At 38.1% G+C, this 25860-nt stretch overlaps 1 protein-coding gene across 2 annotated transcripts in view; it reads right to left on the bottom strand.

The window, feature by feature from the left end:
• Window positions 1–1979: 1979 nt before the first annotated feature.
• The window catches only part of LARS2 (leucyl-tRNA synthetase 2, mitochondrial), a 94752-nt gene continuing 70871 nt past the window's right edge, over window positions 1980–25860 (bottom strand). For both annotated transcript variants that reach the window (XM_076331031.1, XM_076331030.1), the window contains exons 15-21: window positions 25389–25492; window positions 24004–24186; window positions 19804–19973; window positions 18685–18762; window positions 16452–16563; window positions 7788–7915; window positions 1980–2223 (exon numbers count right to left, since the gene is read on the bottom strand). In XM_076331031.1, the coding sequence (XP_076187146.1) occupies window positions 2044–2223; window positions 7788–7915; window positions 16452–16563; window positions 18685–18762; window positions 19804–19973; window positions 24004–24186; window positions 25389–25492 (955 nt within the window). In that variant the 3' untranslated portion in view covers window positions 1980–2043. The remainder of the gene's footprint in view (window positions 2224–7787; window positions 7916–16451; window positions 16564–18684; window positions 18763–19803; window positions 19974–24003; window positions 24187–25388; window positions 25493–25860) is intronic.

Raw genomic sequence — 25860 nt, 5'->3', positions numbered from 1 at the left:
TGGGCTGCTGCTCAGCCCTGGAGTGACTGCAGCTTTTGTTTAAAGGCACCGTAGGGCTGCTGGGCTTACAACATCTTTCTTCATCCTTGTAAATTTTAAAAGTTTTTATTTACACCAAACATGTCACCTTCCCCCGCAAAGAAAAACTCTGCTAAAATGGTTCCACAGGGTGTGTTAAGCTTTTATACAGAAAAAAAGCAGGACTGTGCTTTGCTACAGATTTTACTTTAAAGGACCTCTTTCACAGTCTTTTTAGGAGCTTCTGAACAGGAGTTTTATGAATTTATAACAACATACATGTCAGGCAGACACTGGAATTCAAATTATTTTAACTCCAACTAAAGGCCTGTGTTTGAATGTCTGAATGCATTCCTTTGTGGCTGAGATTTTTGGAGTCTTAAAACTGCAAGGACCGTATCTTCATTATAAATATTCCATTTCTTAGTCATTCTTATGTCAAAGGACTGCTGGAGAGAAAATCTGCACGAGTGTGGTCCAGGAGGAAGCAGAAATCAGAAGAGTTTTGTTGCAGAAGTAGGGATGTGTAGAGCCGAATCTGCTCGCTGAGCCTGGCATCTCTGTTATGCAGCTAGATCTTCGGTACCAAAAATGCACAAAACCAAAATGAATATAGGAATTGCTTAGCTAGTACTCACACTGCGATGGGATCTGTCTTGATCCTAGTTCCTTAGGATCTATTGGACTTATTTACTGTTATATGGGAAGATTTTTGTTGGTTTCCTTTTAATCTAATACACAGTCCAGGTGACTGCTGGGCTGGAGGGTTAACACAGACCTCTGCATTTGCCTAGCTGGTTCTTACTGCCGACTTCTTAACTGTCAGAATGGCTCATAAATGGCTGGTTTATTGGACTACTTAGTTTAATGGCTGTTAAAGAAAAGACAGTCTTACACAATGAACCCTGTAATTGTCTCTTTGGAAACCCTTTTTCAAGCATTTGCTAAATACAATAAACACGTCCGTGTGGATATAACAGCAATGGAGTGTACAAATAAAATGGTTGAAATGAGGCATGAGAATGGCTTTGTGTTTTATGAAAGTCTGACTGACTTTTAGAAACATGATGGCTATTTCCACTTAATGAAGCCCTCAGAAAAAAAAAGAAAGAATTTTGATTCAGATTTTACGATCTAGGCGCTACAAGAACTAGGAGTAGAGGCAAAAAGCATGCTGTCTGCCTTCACCGCTGCTGCATTTCTAGCAGCCGACTCATCCCTTTCTTGAATCCCCCCCCCGAAAGTCTCTGAGATGGCTCACGCATAGGAAGTAACTGCCATTCTGTTCTGTGCAGAAACAACGGCCAGCACTTTGCTGAAGTTGAATTTCTGATGCATGAGCCAACAGAAATATGCCAGCGAGGAAGGAGGATCCTGGCTAAGGCAGGGCTTGGCTAAGTAACCTGACCTTTTTCTTGCCTTGGCTCTGAAACGTATGTGAAATGTATCAAACCACCCCAATTCTGGCTACCTGCTGTGCCCTAGGCCACTGGCCAGTGCTAAACAAATCCTTTTTTAAATTAACACTCTGTAGTAACATTTTCTTACAACTTAAAATGTTAGTTAATGGTGGGGTACCCAAACATGAGATACAGGCAGCAAAGACTGACTGCAGCACACCTAACATTTGGTGTAGCACGTACTCAGGGCAGTTGTTTAGTCCTAGAATTATATTTATGCCTCTGCATTTAGCCAAGCCAACTTTCCAATAGGATAAATTCCCGAGGCTGACACTAAAACCCCTGCACTTTATATCATTTACATTCTGTTACAATCATTTAGTTCTTCTGCGCTTCCTTCTCATGCTCCCAGAGAATACAGACAAACAGCACCTCACCGTGACCCGATAAGAAACTTTAATTCCATGCATTTCTCCACGCTGAAATGAAGATTTAGCAGCAACCTGAATTTAATAACATTTCTTCCCCATCGTTACATGAGATTTAAATAACCACAACTGGTATTTTTGAAATGGTTTAATCTCGAAAGATTCCAGTTCCCTTTTACAGCCCAGCAGAGCCTTTGCTATTCTTGCACTAAGAAGTTGATAAGGGCAGTTCTGGGAGACAGAAAGGCCTTTTTAATGGTTCGTCCCTGGAGATGCTTGACTCCAAGTTCACTTTGAAGAACGAGTTTGTGGACTTCTTCCAAATTGCGGGCTGCTTGCTGAGGCACAAAAACTTTGCCACAAGCTTTGTTATTGATCTGAAAAAAAGAGACATGAAAACAAGAGACATGAAAACAAGAAAAACAGAAGTTACTAGACTGATTTACACAATTTCATTTCCTGAATCCAATCCATCGCATTATATGTGGGGAAAAAACGTGGATCAAACTCTCTTTTCTCCAACACGAAACTTTCTAAGCAGAAAATTCTCCACACCTCCTGTCCCTCTACCATAAAATAAGAGAATGAAATTCTGACTCATGATACTCAAGGAAAATTGAAGAAGTGGCCATAGGAAGTCTTAGTTTTGAAGATAGCAAGCTGCATGTGACTATGCAATGCGGTGATCTTTTAAGTTTTAAAACGTGATAGTTACACAAGCTGAATAATGAGTGAACATAATGGTTTGTCAGGTGGGAATCTTGGTTTGTACATACTTCTAGGCTGCAATTTGCATTCTTTACAGCTTAGCGATTCCTTACAGAGATTCAAATGCAAGATTTATTGAAATAAAAATATTTGTGGCTGAAAAGATATCTGAAAGATTCATCATCACTTGTTTTTAGAAAAATAGGCTTTAACTCATTATATGTTGCATTCGTACTAAACGCATGACTCATTAAGCCAACACCGACCACAAAGACAACAACCACTCATAAGGTAATGCTTTCTTGTGTGTGGCTGGTTTTCAGAGCAGCTTCCATAGTGGTTTTGCATCAGCAGGGCAGAATCATGTAAGTAAAACTGAGTAAGGCCTTCAGTGGGAATCACCTTAATTTATAAAATGGTCTTAGAAATCTTTTCTGTCATCCACTAAGAGTAGATAACGGACAGGGACTACAGAGCCTTACTGAGTACCTTTCTGGAATTGGCATAAAATTCATTATTACAAAAGCTTTCAGATTTATATAGAGTACTTTCAGTGGATTAATGAAAAGAATATCAATCCCACATTTTAGCAAATGAAATAATTTGAATTTTTTAATCCAGTTCAATCAAATTACTTGCATAAAAATCTGCTGCAGGTACTGCAGATCTTTGACCTTTAGACATCATTGTAACGAGTTTTCAATCATCTAAACGGAACATACGTTGTTTCATACAGCTTGGACATAAAAATGCACACAGCTTGGTTTTCACCTGGATTCTATCCAGGATACATGTATGCAACATATGATGAATGAGAGAGACCTACTTCACTTCCCTAGTTCGTATTTTATTGAAAATAAAATAATCTGTGCAATTCTCAGAGAGAGGAAGTTGGGACAGATTTTTAAGGAACAAGATGAAGTCTCAAATGCAGCTGGGATGAGTCATTTCTGGTTTTTGACTAGACTTGACATCAATTTGCAGTGATAATGCAGGTAGGCTTTTAACTATTCCTACATGTATCCATAACGTGGTATCATAAAAGGCTGGCTGTGTTAAACTTTGCCTTTAGCACCTCGTGCAAAGTAAATTCCTTGAAAAACACAGAAGAGTTCATTTTTAAAGCTTTTGTGAAAAATAAATACAAGTAGTTCTTTTTGACAGGGCACTTCAGAGGAGAATACATTCCACAGGAAAAAGAAAATGGTAAAATCCAAACGGATACAGTTTTAGTGAGAATATAAAGCAAGCTTGTGAGCTCGCTGCTAGGACACACAGCCTGCAGTTCAAAACTCTGCCTGCTTAGTTAAAATGTCATTCACTGTCCTCCATGATGCAAATTAATATGTCCCAGTGGATGGATGTTGGCAGGGGGAAACTTGCCACAACTAGCCTATTTGGTGCTGTTCTCAACAGAAAAGCCAAGCGGTCTAAATCAGCTTAGTAAATAAATGACTGCTAGCGGTTGTGTTTTCCTAGAAAGGTCGAGAAGCCTAGGCGACCTGACACTGTGTACCTTCCCACAGCATCTCTCCTGATCTTCCCACACTGCGCTGCAAGCTGAGTCCGAAAATCCTATCAAACAGCAGATTGGTTATGATTTCAGCACGTTTGCAGCATGGCTTTCATAGTATTGTAGGTATCGTGACGCAAAGTCAAACGTATTAACGCCATTCTTAAAATAAGCATCTGCAGAGTTAATCATACACTGTGCGTAACAAGCATCCTATTCACATATTCTTTTAGTCGAGGGGTTAGATTCTCAGCAGGACAAATACCTTCTGCTGTGCTTCCACCTCTCTCTCTGTACCTCACTAGACCAGCATAACCCTCGACAGCTCCAGGTAAAAGTGCCAGCACAACAAACTTGGGTGCTGGCAGCCTTGTTTCTCTGAAAAACCATGGCAAACTGCAAGAGGAGAAATAAATGAGGCTTGGGTCCTTTCTTACCCTGAGAAAGGAAGCTGTTGCTTTTTCTTTTCTTCTTTTTTTTTTCTTTTTTTTAACATTTGACATTTCAGACTATTTTGGATCTAGAGGGAGCTAGAGGGAACTAGAGAGGTTATGAAGGATGAAATGAAATCACAAAAGACTGAAAAATAAGCACCTGGAGGCTGCAGGGAGGAATTTTTTTTTACTCATTTACTCAGATTTTTTTTTTACCATTGATACACAATCCTTCTGAGAAGTAAAAAGGAAAATAAATATCTGTGTGCTTTTAGGCCTTCCTCATACGCCAAAGCAAGAAAGATGACACCAACTTTTTTTTTTTAATTTTATAAAAACATCAGTTATAAGACCACAGCTGCTAACAGTTCTGCACCACCTAGAAAATGTGAGGAATGCTAGTCAGAAGTGTGTTCATATGATGAAAAGCACACTACATTCAGGTCAGATTTTTCACAGCATTAACAATATACAGTACGATTAAAAATACTCAACTTTGCAATAACATTTAGAACAACAGATACCATGCATATCCAGTGAATTTAAATGTCTTTCTTGTAGGCAATCTGTATTGTATCAGCCCAGGATGCAGTGAATTGGTTGCTTTTGCTGCTTTGGGTTAAATATGGAAAGACGTAACTCCAGCACAGACAGGAAATAATGAAGTATTTTGTGTCAAGAGAAATAAAACCATAATGTCTCAGCAGGCAAATCCATGGCAGCCTGAGGCAGTTTGATGTCTTGAGAAGAATAGGGTTGTGGCCCAAAGACTCAGTGTGACTGCGCAGCCTTGTGAAGAGACACTGCCTCTTTGCAACTAACCAATTCCTCCACAAGACGAGTGTTTCTTGGTTTAATGAGGGCAATTTATTTTTACAGCCATACAAAAACCTACAGTGTCCACAAGACTTTAAAATATTCACATTTATGATGATTTCTCCCTGCTCCTCTGTATTTCCCTTTTGCCTTACTCTATACTAGAAAGCCAGGCACATCCCCCAGGCACTATTTTTAAGAATTATTCCCAGTTCAAAAAAGGAACTTGTCTCTCTGGTATTCGAGCCACTTGCTTTGTCAGAACTAAGGAAGGTGTTTACATATATCATAGTCTTCCATGAATATATGACTGAGAACACAGGGGTTGCTTTTTCTATTACAAGACTTCTGCACAAGGCTATGGCTTTCACAAAGTCAACCAGGAAAAGAAACAAAAATAATTTTCATAATGGTTGTTTAAAGCAAAATTAATTTTTATTCTTCTGTTTTCTTTTTTTGAGAAGGAAGTTTTAACGTCAGCAGAAAAATATCAGTGAAATGTTTAAGCATTTTTATGTTCAGTTGTACAGTCTTAAAAACATTGAGTTCAGAGTTTTCCCTGTATTGCTGAAGTTTTTATTTTAAAGATATATTTAATAACATGTTTGCTTTAACCACAATTGCGAAGAAGTTTCTATAATTACACAATTTCTCATTCATGACTTCCTTATAAACTGAACACTGGAATTTAAGATGTTTGCTGGCTGTGCTTGAAGGTGAAGGTTTATTTTAAGCTTGAGCAAAGTGATTATACCCAAGAGAAGATTTTTGTGGATATATGACCTTTTTACTGGTACAAATAAATACTTATCACTTAAGAAAAAACATAAAGGAAAAAAAGCAATAAACCCACAGTGAATATTAGGCTAAGTCTGCTATTAACCCCAGCTGGCACTTCAGTTCTTCTCCTTGGTTTGGGAAAAGATGCCAATTGAAAATTTCCTCCAAAAAGACAGACTCTGTGGCCTCTGCTAAGCACTTATGTTGAACGTTAGAAAAGTTAGTTTTTTAGCAGCATTTCTCATTCTGTTCTGTTCAAGTGGACTGTGACTGAGAGATCTGGCAAGTTACGAAACTATTTGCAAAGATACTTTGATTAGGGCAATCTAAAGCAACACAACTTCCCCTAAATCCAACCAGTCTCTTCCCTCCTCAAAAAACCCAGCTGAACAAAAATAACTGAACTTGCTCCTCCTACCCAAAGGAGCTAACATAATAAAATAGATAAAATACAGATAAAATGCATTGCTTCTGTTTCCCTTACACACACAAGTACACACGTGCGCACGCACACACACACACACAGAGCATGCAGTTTTACATGACCAAATGACGTTTCTTCTAGAGGCTCCATCTCATTCAACGTCCAGAAACACAAAAAGTGTTTAAGTTGAAACATTTAATTTTAAAGTTAAAACATTTAAGTTTAGAATGTCTGCATGGTATATTAAAGGTTATTCTTTGGCGAGCAGTGAAAAAGGCAGGAGTCTTGCAGATCTAATAGTATGCAACTATGTAATTACAGACTACCATAATGCCGGAGCATGAAGCACTTGAATGCAAGTTGACCAGGAGCCAGTTGATGGAAGAGCTGAGACACTACTCATGGATCCCACGCCCTGGCTCTAAGCCCCGCAAGTCTCTCTGTGGCCTGCAGTGGCACTTGCTGCTGCTGTGCTCCATGTAACGATAAAGCTTAACGACGCTGAATACAGACTAGTTAATTAGAGATGTAGGAAAAGAGACAGTAAACTACACTGTGCATGTGCACATATGCATTTTGGAAAGTTACAGGCTAACTAAATGTAGTTTTATGTCCACTCTTCTACTGAACTGCCAGCTCTTTCCCTAGACCACAAAGGTGTTAGAGCACAAAGAGGAACTGGGATGCGGTTCTAACATTAGGAAAGATACCTGTTTTTCCTCACCCTCATTCCTGCAAACACGCTCTGCTGAAATGTGCCAGAAGTTCAGCCTGAGGCAGATGGGAAACATCATTTGGCAAAAATCACAGCAACTTAATCCAGCTTATGAGAAGTTGTATTAGGCAACCATAGCACTACAGGTACCACAAGAAATGTCACCTGATTATACGTTTTTGTACAGGGCCAAGATCATAAATGTACTGTCAGGCAAAAAATCTGGAGGGACCTGTAATTTGATCACAGTTTTGACTGTACCGTCCTTGCCCACAGCTGTTCACTGGTCAAATCTCCACAGGTACTAATATGCAGTCACTCAAAAAGACTTATATTTAGATTGTCTCTCTTCCAGACTTGCTACATTTTTTTCATTTAGGAAACCATTTTAATTACTCAGCACAACGGTAATTGCAGCTTCTATTCTATCTGACCTTTCACTGAGCCACCAAAGAAGGGAACTGACTTCCACAAGAGCAGAAGTTCTGTCATCCTCTGAGCTCGTAATGCATTAACTGACCACCACTGAAAATAAATGAGAATGCTCTTACCAGAACAGACATCTCCACAACATCTGACGGCTGAAGGTACTCCGGGTCTACTTTGGGCCAGGACTGATGCAGCACATCAACATCCCAGTGATGATGAGTACAAAGTTTATTCTGCATATGTGACAAACCTGGAAAATGAAACCAGTCAAACATTCAGCTGTATTGTCACCAGAACATTCGCTCTTTGGAATTTGTTGGAGAAATAAGATCAGAATAAAGTTGACTTTAAAAGTAAGTCCCTTAGGAGGAAATAACATTGTTTAGATTAGCATACAGCACATTATAAACAGAAAGATATATATCTTTGAAGTGCTTGTTTTATACCATGTGTAGGGATGCTAACATGAACGTTGTGGGCACATTTTAGATTTGGAGTAGCACTCCAAAACTTTGGCAAAAGCAGAGAACACCACTGTTTATTATTTTAAATTGTAATACTGCAACACAAGCTGACCTCTTCTTCTAGAAATCAATCATAATACTGTGGTTTTTTCCAATAACACCATCAGTTTGATTAAAATTTTACTAGCAACTCAATCAAAATGATACACAATTTTGGCTTATTATTTTACCATCTGTAATATGCTGGGTAGTTTCTAAATTTGCAAGTCAAGCTACTTGCAAGATTTTCTCACGTTTTGTGAGGTATCTATTTTTTCACAAATTAAAGGTGCTATGTAAGAACGCCCTGCACAGCTTGCTCTCCTTCTTATGATACGTACACTCTGAAATGCTTTATCCTTTGATTTCATTTTAAAAAACTCCTGAAATGGCTATAAGTGATCTCCTTTTATTAAGTAGGCTTTGCTCTCCCCAAGACAATTAATTCCTGATTTGTTTAAGTAATAGGAGAATAGAATGCAATTCATTCTGAAGTCGCATTCTTTAACTGAATAAAAGCTGCTGAGTCGGATTTATGTTGCTGTTTACTCCAGCTGTAGGACAAAATAAAAAGATTTCTCTTAACGAGGCTGTCAAATATGATCAATATTGATGATGATTGCTCTTGTGATTCTCACAAAGCTAGGGGATTTTTAAATTAAAAACATTCTCTGTGTATGAATAAGGATACAGACTAAAACTTCTTTTAAACACATGCTTCATTCAGAACTGCAAAATGTATTTGAAATCTCATCTGGTTTAGGGAAACTCCAGCAAGAGCACAAAGAAAACCCATCAACACAAGATTCACTGTTGAGACTGAGGTACCCGAAGCTGTTCAAAACACAGCACAAAGGCAGACATAGGAGCAAAACCGACCCATGCATAATACATACATGAATTTACCTAGCTGGATTGTTTAGACTAATACAGCAAATAACAACAGAGACATAAAGGGAATGCAACTTCCTCCAGAAAAATCGGCCAGATTTTTGTCAGCACTTTTTCAGACAAAGCACTTGGTAAAATGACACACAGCCGTGCTATTTGCTGAATGATTCAGAAAGGGGCAGTGGGGTGGACCGGTGGGAGCTATTTCTAATGGCAAGCAAGAACGTGCATATTTCCTAAGAATAACAACTAAGCCACAATCTTATTAGGTAAATAATTGATTAAAATACTTTAATGGATCTGGATTCGTGTATTTTTTTTCTCTTGTGACAGTAGCTCAGAAACTGAAAGAGCAAAAGATAGGAACTCAAGCAGAAAAAAAATCTTTGCATTGGTGATTCATTATCACGTTGACTTTAAAGACAACAGCTGCTAGATTCTTCCCTTTTTGGATTTTGAACATCCAGATGAGCTCATTTCTTTCCAACTGATCACATGCCTTGTGGCAGAAGCATGCATACTGGCCACTCCTTATTTTCCTGTTGAAGTGGATTCTTCAAACTATTAAAAAACCACTTTCTGATAGAAGTCAAGAGCGTCTATCTACGAAAGCAAAACCAGGGTCCCTTTTAATCCCCGTGGAGGCTGTCAGCCCTAATAAACCTACTAATAAAAAAAAAATTAAAATGTATTCTGAAGCAGATAAAGTGTGACTAAGCACAATGTCTATCTTTTGGTTCGTTTTCTTGCTACAAAATGAGCTATGAGCTCATCTATATATAAAAAAAAAAGTGCAAAAGTCAACAGAACTAGTTTCAGAAAACAGAGTTTGACAGGAAACCAAAATGAAGGTTTTAGTTATGTTGCCTGTTTGGCTTCCTGCCTTAACTCACATTTTGTGAGCTGTAGAACACAGAAAATGCAATAATTTGGTTTGCATTTTCAAAATGCAACACACACAAAACCAGAAACTTCATTAAAGTCAGGACCTAGGCAGAACCCTCCTTCAGCCTTCCCACTTGATTCTGAGATGTTACACAAAAGCGCTGTTTGAGAAGTTAAGAACTGACCATTTCACAGACTTTTATTGTGAAAACATTAAAAACCTGTTTTACTGTCTTACTGTACTGGGAAGCGCCTAGCGAAGTGCACATTATGAAGCATCGTGCATTTTGCTTTACATTGTTTGACATATTTCGCTTTTATGGCTATAGATTCTCTTGCAGCCATAGGACAGAAAGCCACCTGAGTACATTTTTACTTACTGTAAGCTGTTTACTCATATGTACACACCTGTACATCCATATAGGACAGATCAAGGACAACACTTGTGCTCAATCTGAAGCCCTGATCCTGCAAGTGGATCTGCTTCAATGGGCTTTTACTGATTAGCAAGCTACTACTAAATCAAGGTTGCCCTAATGAGTAAGTCACAGCATTGGAGCCCAAGTTAAAACACCAAGTTAAACGCATATTATGTTACTGTAAATGAGTGAGTTGAGAGGAGGAGGGGACAGGACAAGTCTAACAACGTTTCACCTCATGGCAGTGTTTTATTAGCATTACATGAGTCTTTCAGAAGCATAATACTTCCCCTAAGGTGCTATTTGGAGGGGAAGAGCAGATTCTCATTTTAAAGAGATTTAAGAAGGAAAATGTGGAAGCAATCGTGTATCAGCAAGGTAAGCTAGGACAGCAAGGTAATTCTAGTCTTAGAGGAAAAAAGCACTAGAAAAAATTATCTGTAAAATCCCAGCAACAGTGCAGCTAGTTTGACACAAAATGATAGGCAAGAGAAAAAGATGTGATTATGGAGTAAACTGAGTAAGAGCTGGCATGGGACAAGGGCCGACACAGAGAGGTTAACAAAGCAGAAAAGGCAAGGAGGACAGAAGTCTTAATGGGCGATAAAAGGAAGTTAATGAAGGCAACTGAAGCAACGCCCATATCAGAGTTTAGGACTAGGGATTTTCTAACAGGAGACATAAGAAGATCAGAGGGGACACTGTAAGGTGACTATGAGGGTGCATTATCCAAATGCTGATAACTTTTGGATTTAGGTAACCCAAAACAATAGAAATCTGTGTTAAGTAAAAATCCGCCACACTAGCAGACAGGCAGATAAAGATTTTAAAAAGCTCAGAGCAGAAGTGTGTAAGGGTAAGTGGAGATGCATTCTGGGTTAGTATCTTACTCGCCTCTGCAGCCTCTTCCAAGGACAAGATCGTTACCATGTTACTTTGTTCTTGATATGCTTTTTTGCTATTTAATGAATCTTCCTATTTGACAGATTCAGGCAAGTTGTGCATCCGAAATACTTTTCTGCAGCCCAGGAGGGATATGTCTGTCAGTCATATGTGAAATGGTCTGCAATCTCAAAGAAATGATAGCGATACAATAACAGCTGTTTCCAGACAGGTCTGAGAAAAACTGTATTGTACTGCTGGTATAGTAGTACAGAACGGGGTAAGGTCAGGAAAATTTACATTTACTCAATACAGTGCTAGGGGATTCATTTTATATGTTCCCTAGTGACAGATGTGGAGCACCAAGGAGGCTTGTGAAAAGCCTGGGTTACTAAAAGCTAATTCTAGAATGTGTTTCCAATTCAGCAAACTCCACATGAATCCTTCTGAACCTTCTGAAAATGATCTGCCTTCCTCCATTTGTACGGACTTACTATCCTTTACTTTGGGTTATTACTCTTGGATGAAAAAAACACTTTTTTTATTCCAAATCGTGTTTCTTCTTGGATTTGTGAAGGGGGATTTCTGCATTCAGATTTTCAATTAAAATCTGCAACATCAATTACCTTCTACTCAGCTCTATTCTTTACAGAAGCCTTCTTGAGCAAGGACTGAATTCAGAAGAAGAAATTCTTGCAATAGAGCTATTGCAATGACAGTTAAAATGTTGCTAAGACAATTACACTTTACAAATTCCAATAATTATGTTTCATTTCAATGCATCTTAAGATGTGTTTATCATCAGTGTATATCTTTCATGTGCCATGTCTAATAAAAATTTAACGACTCACAATAAGCAATTTCATATCCTTGTCTGGGCAGCAAAATACGGTACTACTACAAATAAACTAAAAACCCCATACGTCTCAAATGGTGTCTGTATATTCCTCAGATACAAGGTTTCAGGAAGGAAACAGATTTCCTCATCCTGTTAGTGTTCATAAACTGCCAAGATATCAGCCGGATGAACTCTTCCCACACTGAGGGGCTACAGTCGCTTTTTATGTTATTAAGCGATAAACCAGTGTATTCGCTGCACAATTAAGACCATTACTTTGACACACCGAAATACTGAAAACTGTTCCTCCTCTAAGCACAAGAAAGAACTACTTCACACACAAAATATCAAAGCACTGGGTCACTATCGTTCAGCTGCTGAAAGGCGAGGCACTTATCATACAGCACTCAAGCAGCTTTTCCCTTCACTCAAACTGGAAATATTTACTGCCAATACTGAAGTATGCTCTTCATCCAGCTCACAAAGGGACCAAACTCTTCATTCCTACCTGATGCATGAAAACAAGATGGTCACATATAAACTGAACCCCACAGGAGAATAATTCTTCAGCTGCAGAAGAACAAAAATTGCTGTATCTTGAATCTACCTAATTTTACTTTAATTGTACTTGGAAGTTGAACATTACATCAGAAGCATCCTTGGGATATCAAACTGAAGTTCTGAGTTTGCAAAGTTTATCAACAAACTAAAAAGAAAACATAGTGAACTAAAAAGCTAAAATTTCAAATGAACTCTGATGCAATTCCTGCAGAGCAGGATAGCATTATTACAATCAAAATTACTTATACCACTGATGCTAGTCATTACTTAAAATGTCAAGTAAAGCATCTTTAATTAACACTCTAAGATTATCTTTGTAATTTTCCTAATATTTTCATTAGTTGGCAATCATTAAGATGGACTGATTTGCCGTTAAATCCAGTTGTAAAGAACTTTTTTGCTAATCAAGAGGATACCTACATACATAGTTATACACTTAGCCAAGTTTTAATTTTTACAAGCTATTGTATTAGGGAACAGTGATTTGCAATTTTTTTTTTTTACATTTCATTGTGATCTGTGTCAAATAGCTTATAGATTAAAATGGAAAACAATTAAAATGCAAAAAAGCCTTTTTTGCTATTTAAATATAAATGCATTCAGAATGCAAGTATTTAAGAAAATTTGTTAGATACTTAAAATTTATCATATCATGTTTTGCAGTTAAACGTTATTTTTTCGAGCAAAGGAGAATATTTTATGCAATTACTGAATAAAACTAACAGTATCAGATATTTTTGGACATCAGATCCTTCAAGATTTTAATATTTATAGATGGTAGCCTCTTTTGCCTAGCTTTTTATTCTAAAACTAGAAAAGGAAAAAAGGTTGGTTGATTTATTTTCAATTTTCAGCACACCTGTCATTTAAACTGAAAAAACACTATTTGCGCCTGCAGAAGAGCTTCCAGTTGTCAAAAGTTATTTTATTACCTCCACAAAGCCTCATTCCAGGTACTTAGCCAGAAAGTTCTATAGTTCTGTGGTTTAATCGTCTTCAAATCTTTGGCAGAATTAATATAATACAATACATTAAGTCAGGGTCTTATTGTAGGTTGTCATTATTTCACATTAAGTTTTAAATTCTATTGTAATTTCTTCTTAAATGTTTCTTGACCAGTGATCAGCAAAGCATAAAAGGAGAGATTACAATGCAACAGCAACAGTATTATTCATCCTGTGAAGCACAATGCAGTCAAAATTAATGAGGATGCTCTTTTCTTCTCTCTCTTTTAAGGCTGTAGTAAAATTAATATTAGGCATATCTGACTATGTAGTAAACTTTCTAATGAGAAACACTAATAAGAAAGCAAATCTGTTTTCTTCAAAAAAAGCTTAAATACACAAGGAAATGTAATGTGGTTCAGAGTTAACACAACAGGTCACTGTTCCTATCCACCTTCCTACTCAACTGTAAAATTATCTGTTTGATATTAACTACAGGGCTTCCAAATTTCCCGGTTTCATTTTCCCCTGTAGAAAGAAAAATGCTCCTTGTTTTAATCACTAAACCAAACAAAATGTAAAGGTTGCATACAAGTCATTTTAGAATGAAATGTCAGTATTTAGTTATAAATACATTGCTTATGTGTTGCTTATTATTGGCATTACAATAGGAGACAGAGGCTTCCATCAAAGTGCAGGGGTCCACTGCTATAGGTGCTATTTATAGAGCTAATAATATACAAAGTCCTTTTCCTGACTAGTTTACGAGAGAGGAAGCAGCACCATACCTACATTTAGATGAAAGCCACAGTACAAAAAGAGAGACTTACTCTGAGTGTGTATGGAGAACTAAAGCACAAAGAAAACTAAATAAAGTATTTAGAAAGTTTAATTTTTATATTGAAAATATTTAAAAAAAGAAAGCATCATCACCTATACACAATAAAGTTTAAGAAATCAGTTAACATCAGAAAAGCAACAAGACTTGGTGGAACCAGAGTGCAATTCAGAACATGAACTTAGGGAATCTGTCTCTAGAACACAGTTGGACATTTTTCACCAGAAATCCCAATCCCAGGACAGAATTGCTAGATGTTGGCTATTTCAAAATAATATAGTCTTCTTACCACAATGCAGTAGTTAAATGTACATGCGTTCTCCTGATAAAATTGTTTAATAACTTTGATGTACTGTAATGATGATCATGCTAAAAGAGATTGTGATTTTCATGTTTAGTCATAAAATTCTTCAGGCAATAACCACCACAAAATGTTTTTGTATGCTAGTCGCACTGGATTACAATGCACTGTCTTTGGACCACACAAGCAAAATCTTATCTTTAAATGCAGACAGGAGCCGAGGACAATACACTCCCAATTTTTGTTATGCTTCCTTTTCATTCTTACATCAGAGAGAGATCCAGAAAATGTTTATCATTCTCATTCTCCAGTGATTTTAGTACTAAGAAAAGACTTCCTTCTCTAACATTCAAAACATTACAGAATTAAGCTTTACATTTGACAAGTTATGTTAATTAAGATATCCTAGTGTTCTTTGTCATTTTATCAAACATATTTGGTATTTCTGTATTCCCTAACATTTATTTGAATTTCAAGTTCACAAGGCACTGTATATGGAAGTAATTAGGCTGGACCTCTTCTGCCTCCATCTCAACCAACGTGGAAAACAAATCGTGACCATTACTTCCATTTAAGTATAATTTTAATTAGATGGTACTTCACCTTGTAAGAGAATATTGACCAGAAGTAGCTTTCTCCAAATGGATCATGTCTGATGGCACTCTTTATTCTAAACAATTAAGCTTTTATTAAGACGTCTTAAAAACATTAGAAATGAAAACACAGAAAAAAACCCACTCTCCCCAATGTATCTTACTGTTTCCAGAGTCTCTGCCCCTATGTTATTGCTTTGAACAAGAGCAGCCTTTCTTTGGCAGTTAACATTATTACAGGGCCATGCACAGCTCTGAAATATAAGCAATTTAGTAGCTATGCTCCGTGAACACTTGAATGCACAAAGTTTTAGGTGACTGTTGAAAATCAAACTGTTAAAACAGCATCTGAAAGCTAACATTAGGTCCAAAACCACAAAGCAATCTGTAGCCAGTCTTAATGCAGAGTATACTCCTATCATCCCACATACGCCTTGGGACTTCTCCCAATAAACCTTAAAAGCAACTGCTGAACTCTGGCATGCACATCCCTTATTTCACAGGCTTTAACTGTAGGAGCACCATGCAACTTAGCCCACTTGGGATTCAGACTTCAAGGTTTACAACTGTGATAGATCTTAAAAAAGATTTCCTGTCTACCATTCCCACTCTCCGTGAGAGGTTAATTTGCAGCATAACATCCCTCAGCCTCTGGAGAATTTTACAAGAGTAGGATTTTTATTCAACGCTCTTTTAGTCTTTTTAGTATACAGTCCTCTGACATCGTCCTCTCTGCCTGAATTCCTGAAAGAAAATATTTGTAGTCCAAAGACTCTGAAGCAGTTGTTTGAAAAAGGGCTGTTTCTATCCTCAGGTTCAGCTTTTAATACCGCCATCCGTATACAGGAGCAGCTAGCAGCTGACATACGAATTCCTCATGCAAGTCCTGTCTTGAATTTTTCTTCCTTCTCCCTTTCTCTGTCTAGTCTCAAGAAACCCACCTTTGTATGCAAAGGAAAAGAAACTAAAAGCAGACAGATCTGGGAATACCACAAGTTTCAAATTTGTTTAGGAATTATGACAGAAGGTGACAAGATAGATGAAAAATTGAGGGATAAGTGACACATGTATTATGTTAACTTTTTGCCTTTTTTCCTGCAACATCAATAAAAAGTGTGTTTCTAGAAATACCTTTCCACATCTCTGATGCAATGTACGGAGCCATAGGTGCAACCATGATGCAGAGTGTAGCCAAAGCATCTTCAAATTCTGCGCTGTGGAGAATAAGAGGCCGAGAAGCTTGCTAAGTGAAAAGACAGAAGTAAAAGAAAATAAATTGTTAATATAAATATTCTGGTGTGGAGGGGAAAGTAGTTTAAGAAGAAAATGCAGTAATAAAACCTAAAATCAATGTCTATGCTCAGGACAGCATCATTTCACAGTAAGTTAGAAACTTATTAAAAGTTCTGGAGAATTAAAACCCAACTCTTGGTCACAGAGTGCTCTCTAACACTTGGAAGCTAATCCTGAAGAGGCTGATGCAGACCCTTGGGGATCTGCTCTGGTACAGGAGTCTGAACACAGACCTATGCAGACAACAGTGGCCCTCAAAAAAATTGAGTGCTGCCACTTCTAGAAGTGCAATCTTAGATAAAATCAGAACTATCTGAGAAGAGGTGAAGTACTTGTATGAAAGAGTCAAACTGTGCTGAATGCAGCATAGTTTTTGTTGGGACAACATTCAGTTGTATGGGATCCTAGAGTGGCTTAAGTAAAGCTGAATTTAGTGACAAAGTGAGGTTTTATTGCTGAAGGAAGGTTTGGGAATGAAAAGTCCAGCACAGCCTTTTACAGTTCAGTGTTCAGACCGCTTTTCAGTTTCTCTAGTACAGATAATTTTCAATTTCTTGCAAAAGGTGCCAGACTGACAAGATTTGAACCTTCATTCCTCTATTTATTGCATCTTAATAGAAAAGATAGAGCACTAAAAGTAGTTAGATAAACTTTTTCTTTCTTTGCTTCTGTTTTGACTCAGAGAGATTACATTCCATGGCAAGTTCAGATTCTGCATTTATTTTGTAATTCACCTCTCTAATGAAATAGCACAGAAAAATGTCAATACACATCAGCTTATGAGAATTATTTGGTGGGTGTGATGAACACCCATTCCTGACTACTAGAAAATTATCCAAAACCAGTGATTTGTTTCACACAGACCACAGAAGACCTGTCAGATGGCATCTTCTTATCACTGATACTAACGAAGTCAGTGCAAACTAGATTTGAGTAAGTTTTAGTAACTACTACCTTTTGTCCATATTTGATCTTCACCCACCTCCCCACTTCCTCCTTTCAAATGGGACCAAAAGAGGAAGTGTCAGCATGCTATATGGAAACTTGTTCTCGAAAGATACTGCACTGACTTTTTTGGTCAAGAAATATGTCAGTGGTCAAACATCTGGCTGTCTGTAGGACATTGATTTTTACTTCTTTCTTTATTTTTTAACATTCACTCATCACCATCCACCAGCCTAAAATGCATATGAATCACTGAGCTGGGGATAAAGAACTGTGTGTCACCTTCCCGACACCACACAGCATCCCAGACTTAAGTTATTTCAGTACAGCACTTGTGGATGCCTTACTTATCTTTTTGTTCCTTGACTTTGTCAATAATCTCCTTGGAATCCATAAGGCATAAAATGGTATTTCAATAAAGAAGTTGAAAAATCCAGATTTTTATTTGATTTCTGGTCTAGATCAGGTTACCATTATATGCCTGAAGGATTGCTCAACCAGATGTAAGAGCAGTAACAAAAATAGTGATAACAGTTTATTATATTTGACCTATCACCACTGGCTGATAAACAACATACTCTAAATAAAAAATGCTGAAGACTTAAGTTATTGTTACATTTGTTTTAAAAAGAAGAATTTGCAAACTCTATTACTAGCAGACAGTTCAGTGGTGAAAGCTGTCTCTGAGGAATGTAACATTATGTGCGATTTTCCTTGTAAAGAATAACCCTTTTCTTTAAATCAGAATGTTGGTAATTCTATAATGTACTACTATACCTAGCCACATACGCAACTTGTTTAAAAACAAAAGAGAACAAAGAACAGAGCTAAACAAAATGTATCCTTTTGAAATTACAGGATGCAGATGTAAACATCAGAACCTAGTGGCTCTAATACCGTCAAGCTCATCCTGCAAAACAATGTATTTCAGGGTTACAGTGATACTAGAATGTATTGCTTTTGAACTGAATAATTCAAAGGGGCTCTCAAATTAGTAGCAAAGTTAATGACAGTAAATGACTTATGGAAAGCTGGACCTATATAGTTCAGGCAGCTCTTGCTTTGTATAAAGACCACAGGAACAGAGTCTGAGAGAAAAATACCTTCATTCATATCGCATACTTACATGGAGTACGTTAGTGAGGCTCATCAATCGAGAAATAGCTGCATTGAACAAATGATCCTTTGTGAAGTACTCTGTTACCTTGTATTAAAAGAAAAGGTTGGTCACTAATTACTTAAAATTCTCAAACAGGGAATATTGGGTTTTAAAATGAAAAATAATTATTGCTAATCAATTTCAATTTGTGAAATATGCCCATCTTATCTCTTACATGAAAATCACTTCAGCATGCAAACACATCATCCATCCACATGTGTGGATGGGAAAATAATAATCATATAAAAATTCAGTTGACTAGTTCCCCTCTGTTTCAGGATTTTAAAAGCTTCAATCAATGCCAATTAGAACTGTGTATTAGTAATCACCCTCTATTTCCTTTAATAAAATATCTTCCCTTTGCCCCTTGAAGAAGTCTTCATACTTGTAAATCCAGTTATGCCGGTGACAGCTTGTCTATCCATAACAAGCTATCTAATGTTTGTTAAAACACCTGGAAGGTCCCTCACCACAGGATTTAAATCAGGAAAAGTTTTTATCCGCAGAAAAATATTTTAAGTTAATTTTGCAGATATTTATGTCTTCTTCTGAGTCTTGGATAATTGAATTGACACTAATCACAGCATGAGACAACACATAAGAAGAGATGAACAATCATTTAAATAATTATCTTTTTTTAGCATATGCTAATATATTTTCTCCAACAACTTTTTTTCATTCTATATGAAACAGCAGGCATGATAATGAGGTGTGAAGCAAACAGATGAAAAGCCCTTCTTAGGGATAACCTGCATAACTCACCTATAGCTTTGCTACTAGAAATGGAGTTACTCCAAACCCAGACTGATAATATTTTAATGCCGTAACATTCATTCATTCATCCTTTAAAGGAGGCACACAGCAGAGAAATTTTGCCAATCCAAATCTTACTATTTTGCAAGAGTTCTGTCCCATAAGATTTGTAGGTAAATAAAATTACTTATACAGAGAATAATTCACTTAAAAATTATTTTATGAGCTACTCATCCGGGGAAAAACTCTTGACTCTCTAAGGCAAGCATACAGTTTTAGCATGAGCAGCAACTTATTTAGTCATTTACAAACTATGTAAGCGTTTCTTTTAACCTCAGATATCACCAGATTCTTCTGATCCCAGATCTTTCTGGCTTCAGCCTTCTCTTTCTTATTCAGAAGCCCAGGATTGGGCATGGTTCCTGAAGTCCTTGCTTCAATAAGTTTAGTTACAAGCGTCCAGAGGCGTGTCTGCCATCTCTGAACACCTGGCATAGCATCAGCTGAGATTAATGAAAGATTGCAGAAACAAATTTCAGTTACAATGAATGAATCCAAAACTTTAAAGAAAAGCAGAAAGGAAACTGAACGCTAGAGTCAAACATTTAAAAAGAAAACCCCTGTATTTTAAATGAAAAATGTCAATGCAATTAAAAATGCCTTTACAAATAATGCCAGGTTGCTTTAATGGAAAGAAATCAGTAAGATAAAACAAAAGTATTTTTCTGCAATGACTTTAAAACATATATACAGCAAGAATATTTGCTAAATCCGTAAAATAACCCAAGGTTACGTCAATGTTAGAATGTTCATCTTGTGTTTTAATGACTCAAGAAAACAGTTCTTCTACATGCTCTCATTTTTCAAACTCATGGAAGAATACAAACATACATATATACACACACACGTATGCCCACATGTTTTTTTACATGGAGAGGTTTCTTCTAAAATTTAATTTTAGAATTGCATATACTTTTGTGGCTACAGAGATGCTACTGTGCTAACGAGTATAGGCTCTGATCCTTGGTACCATCTTTTGACACAGCTTAGTATGGGATGGAGAGATTATAAAGCTGTTCACCCTGACCCTGCAGGCATCAATCCTACACCACGGATGCTCTATAGGGACCATGCTATAGAGAGACCCAAGCTACTGCTGCTCACAGCCAGGTTCTCCATGTGCTGTGGTGCAGAGCCACTAGTGAAGGTATGGCTTGATGTGCGGCACCGATATGGCTTTAGCTCTCTCTTCCAGATGTGTTGTGTTTCTACTAGACTGCACAGCACTACATCACACCGCACTGCACAGTGTCAACATATCCTAAGACGTCCCAACTGGCAAGAGCTTCCAATTCTGCTCCAGCAACTGCACTAGAAAAGATTGCCAGGTCTATACTAAACTGGGAGAAGTAAAAGCCATGTGAGTGACTGTAATACAGGTGGATTATCTGTCTGATTGCACTAGATGAAAGACTTCCTGCACATCTAGGAACAGTAAAATACAACCTGATTGACTATGTCTGCATGATCCTCATGAACTCTCATAGCTGGGACTGGGAGTATGATGCTCTCCCCAAACTTTCCATTTCCTGTTCATACCAGAAACATGTAGATCATCTAGATAAGGTAGGCTTGGCATTATCCAGACTGTAGTAATGGTGTAATAAGCTGCCAGGTAAGTTTGACCACATCTGGTCCTGCATAGTCTGGAATATTGCTTGCCCACACCAGGGGAGAGGGGGAGAGAGTGACATGAGGCCCTGCCTACATGGCCACCACTGAAAAGACAAGGAATATAGTCTGGAGGGCAATCCTCAAAAGGCTATCAAAACACATCCAGTGAAGAGAAGGATCATGGCAACTAAGAACCAGAATTTAAAATTCTCTGAATAAGACAATTTTCTGTATTGGGTTTGTGTGGCAAGGTTTTGGTACCAGGGGTGCTACAGGGGTGGCTTCTGTGAGAAGATGCTAGAAGCTTCCCCCATGTCCGATAGAGCCAATGCCAGCCAGCTCCAAGACGGACCCACCGCTGGCCAAGGCTGAGCCAATCAGCAAAGGTGGTAGCGCCTCTGTAATAACATATTTAAGAAGGGGAAAAAAACTGCTGTGCAACAGCAGCCGGAAGAGAGGAGTGAGAATATGTGAGAGCAACAACTCTGCAGACACCAAGGTCAGTGAAGAAGGAGGAGGAGGAGGTGCTCCAGGCGCCAGAGCAGAGATTCCCCTGCAGCCTGTGGTGAAAACCACGGTGAGGCAGGCTGTGCCTCCCCCCTGCAGCCCATAGAGGTCCATGGTGGAGCAGGTATCCACCTGCAGCCCGTGGAGGACCCCACGCCAGAGCAGGTGGATGCCTGAAGGAGGCTGTGACGACATGGAAAGCCTGCGCTGGAGCAGGCTCCTGGCAGGACCTGTGGACCCATGGAGAGAGGAGCCCATGCTGGAGCAGGTTTGCTGGCAGGACTTGTGACCCTGTGGGGGACCCACGCTGGAGCAGTCTGTTCCTGAAGGACTGCACCCTGTGGAAAGGACCCACGCTGGAGCAGTTCATGAAGAACTGCAGCCCATGGGAAGGACCCACATTGGAGAAGTTCGTGGAGGACTGTCTCCCGTGGGAGGGACCCCACACTGGAGCAGGGGAAGAATGTGAGGGGGAAGGAGCAGCAGAGACAATGTGTGGTGAGCTGACTGCAACCCCCATTCACCATCCCCTTGTGCTGCTCAGGCAGGGAGGAGGTAGAGAAAATCGGGAGTGAAGTTGAGCCCGTGAAGAAGGGAGGAGTGGGGGGAAGGTGTCTTAAGATTTGGTTTTATTTCTCATTACCCTACTCTGATTTTGATTGGTAATAAATTAAATTAATTTCCCCAAGTCGAGTCTGTTTTGCCTGAGATGGTGATTGCTGAAGCGATCTCTCCCTGTCCTTATCTCAACCCACAAGCCTTTTGTCGTATTTTTCTCCCCCTATCCAGTTGAGGAGAGGGGAGTGATAGAACGGATTGGTGGGCACCTGGCATCCAGCCAAGGTCAAAGCCACCACAACTTGCTTGCTTTCTTCAATTTAAACATTCATTATTTTGTTATCATTAAGAAATTCAGACCAAACCTTAAAGATTTAAGAGATGCTTTTCACCTACTTTCCATTTTTTCCCCCTGGAAATATCTTTAGGCTGCTAACATTTCCTTTGGTTCACATTTTCCTATGCTCTTTTAACATGACATGACTCCGAAATCTTTCTTTGTATTTCTCAAGTGGTAAACAGATTGGTTTGAATCTCTAAATGCATTTTTGCTAGCATTATACCTGCATGTGCTTAGCTTTCTTAAAGAATGTTTAACCACCAAGCTCTAATATACTTTGCAACTAAGATTCTGTACCCACAATTCTCATACTAATTTAGTTATTCCATTTTCAAGATGGAAAAATACAGCAAAAAGATCGTGTATCACTGAATTAGCTGCTTCAGAGGGAATTATGTACCTGTGTACTGTTAGGGACGCAGGAATTGCAGCTTGATTCCAAGTGGTTGGTTTTTTTGAGAGACATTACCTCTTCAAATGCCTAGCTCTGTACTGTTATGATTAGATGATGACAGAAAGCCAGCTGAGAAAAGTCATATAGCGCACTTGTCCAGTATATACAACAGTGCAATAATATGTAAATAAACACATATGACTGTAAAGGGTGACAGACACCAACTGAAATAATGCTTAGTGCAGACTGAACTAAGTAGCAAGAAGCTACCACAAGCAAGAATGAAGAAATACACTTTTTTTAAACCAGGCATGGAGTGTTTTATTAAAGCCTTATGCAACAAGAGGGCTAGATTTAAATGTATGCATAAGACTACATTAAAATGTATGAACCACAGTGGATAAAAGAAATTAATATCTGTCAGTATGACAAATTGCATGATGGCAGTAAATAAGTGTGTAGGAGGGTAAATCTTATCTTATTCAAGAACTAAGCTCATAAAAATGTCATGGGTATACAAATATTAGTTACTAGGAACTCTGATTATCTTCCAATGAGATTCTTCTGAGAAGTATTTCATGGTCCAGCTTACAAAAGTCATTGCATACATGTGTAAATAAATGGAAATAACAAAAAATTGCAAAGTTTTATCTGTAATCTGATATGATTGAAAAAAAATCTTATAATGAAGAAAATAATCTTAAAATAATCATTTTCAGTCAATCAATCATAGCTAATAAAAAAATAAAAGAATGAGGTCCAGGTTTGCACTCTGTTATTTCAGAAGAAAATACGACTTGAGAAGTACTTTCCACACATGCTTTCAGCTTGAAAGAGGTAAGCTGCTTGCAACAATCTTGCAAGCTGCCTCTCAGTGACAGCTTTGTGACCCCCTCTCTTTTAAAGGAAACAAACAATAAAACCTGTTCATTATACTTTCTTGATTCAATTGTTCCAAAACTTGGGCATCAAGAACTGTATTAATTTTGTGTTTAAAATATAACACACTAGGGAAAAAAAAAAAACCCACAAACTAAACAACAGAAACAATCCGACTTACTTTTAGCATCCCACAAAATATCTTGTTCTGGAGGAGCAGCAAACAGAATGTAAAGACGTAGGGTGTCAATGCCATACTCTTTCACTAATTCTTCAGGTTCTATTCCATTGTGCTTAGATTTGCTCATTTTTTCCCAAGCAACTTGGAGCTTCTCACCAGTTTTTAGGTAAACTGGTTCAGTTCCTAAGTATTAAGACATACACAAAATATTAAAACAAATTTTGCTCATTTGTAACAGAAATTAATTTTGTTCACTAAGTATAAGAAGAAACAACTACTTCTAGTGCCTTTTTTTTTTGTTTCCAAACAGTTTAAAGAGGAAAACCCATTGTAAATGTAATAAACCTTTTCCCTCCCAAATTTTTCCTACTTTCATGTTTTAACACAATTAGTATCTCAATGCTTCCATTACATCATGACAAAGTCTCTTTCTACTGTTTGGAAGCTGTATCTGGCACTCATCCTCTGTGCTACCTTAATAGCCCCTGAGACTTAAGCATTGTTATAACCATGACATTTAAAACCTCCTAGATAGGTGTACTGATTTGGTACAATTTTGACATGCACTTAGCTTTTAGAAACACCAGATTTCAATTCATAGGTTTCAATTGCAGTAAGTTATCCTGTCAAGAACGTGCCTTCTATTGCATGAACTTAGAGATGGAAAGGGGCATTTACACTGATAAAGGTGCAACTGAGCAAAAATACCTGCTATGGAAAAGCGCTAGCTTTTCTGGAAGAAAACAGGATAGCAGACAGTGGTAAATGTAAGGGGGTTTTTGGTTTGTTTAACTGCTTATGGGGTTTGTGTGCAGGAGAAGAACAGTGAAAACAAGGTTGCGTCAGAGGGGTGCTTAAGGGAGGCAAATACGACCAAGCCACTCTTGTTGCTACAGCTCCTCAGGCAACAGCTGCTGCTCCAGCTTATGCAGTGAGAGCACTGGACAGAACTCGAGAAACAGCACTTTTTCCTATACCTGTGTTACACATGCCTAATATCTACTGAATACACCAACATCTGTGTTAGCTTTGCCATGGTGATTTTGCAGGTTGTCTGTTTCCTGGGACTACTAGCTCTGTTCAGCAAGTTGCTGAGCACTGTCTTAAGTAAACTGACTTCTAGTCCTTCGGACTACACTGGAGCTAAAATAACACCATAGCACTGTTTCTGTGCTTGGATGCAAATAAAAGCTGCTGGATCAGTAGGGTCTCTGTGCACTCAGAGTGGATATGGATCCAAAACTCACTGAAGTTGCTCTCCAGTTTAAATATTACAAGGATTCATTTTCTCTTCCAAATTTTCCCAGCACTGAGACTTGTACACCAAAGCAGTCCCTGACTTTCTGGATGCATCTGTGCTGGTTTTCCCATGCAGTCTCTCTTACCAGTGAGATCAACCTCCTCTCTCTTCAAACACTGGCCTGTTGTTGTCAGTCTGAATGTCTGATTCTTGATAAGACCTTGAACCAAGAGCTTATGGAAAGGCTCCCTAAGGATGGAAGGAAAAAGAAACTTGTCTATTGAAAAGAGCTATCAAAAGCATACTTTATGATAAGCCTCAGATGTTGAGCCAATCAGGCACAATTATTTAATGAAACAAGAATTTCAAGTTGACTATACATAAATGGGTATCACCTTAGAAAGAGTACTTTATGCATTTATTCATGGTGGCTGCCTGGCAAGTATAAGTATTTATTTGTATTCTGCACACATTCTTGCACCCTGATTTAGTACTGAGTTATTCTAACGTCACTTTTCAAATTAGCATATGGATAATACACAAAGGTTTCTTGGCCAACTGTTCAATTTCACTAACTTCAAGCTAAATCCCCATTTGTAAAAGCGTTCAAGTACCTG

Source organism: Aptenodytes patagonicus, chromosome 2 (genome assembly GCF_965638725.1).
Source record: "Aptenodytes patagonicus chromosome 2, bAptPat1.pri.cur, whole genome shotgun sequence".
Lineage (NCBI taxonomy): Eukaryota > Metazoa > Chordata > Aves > Sphenisciformes > Spheniscidae > Aptenodytes > Aptenodytes patagonicus.
Note: the sequence above shows the minus strand (reverse complement) of the source record. Positions and strands in the feature narration are given on the sequence as shown.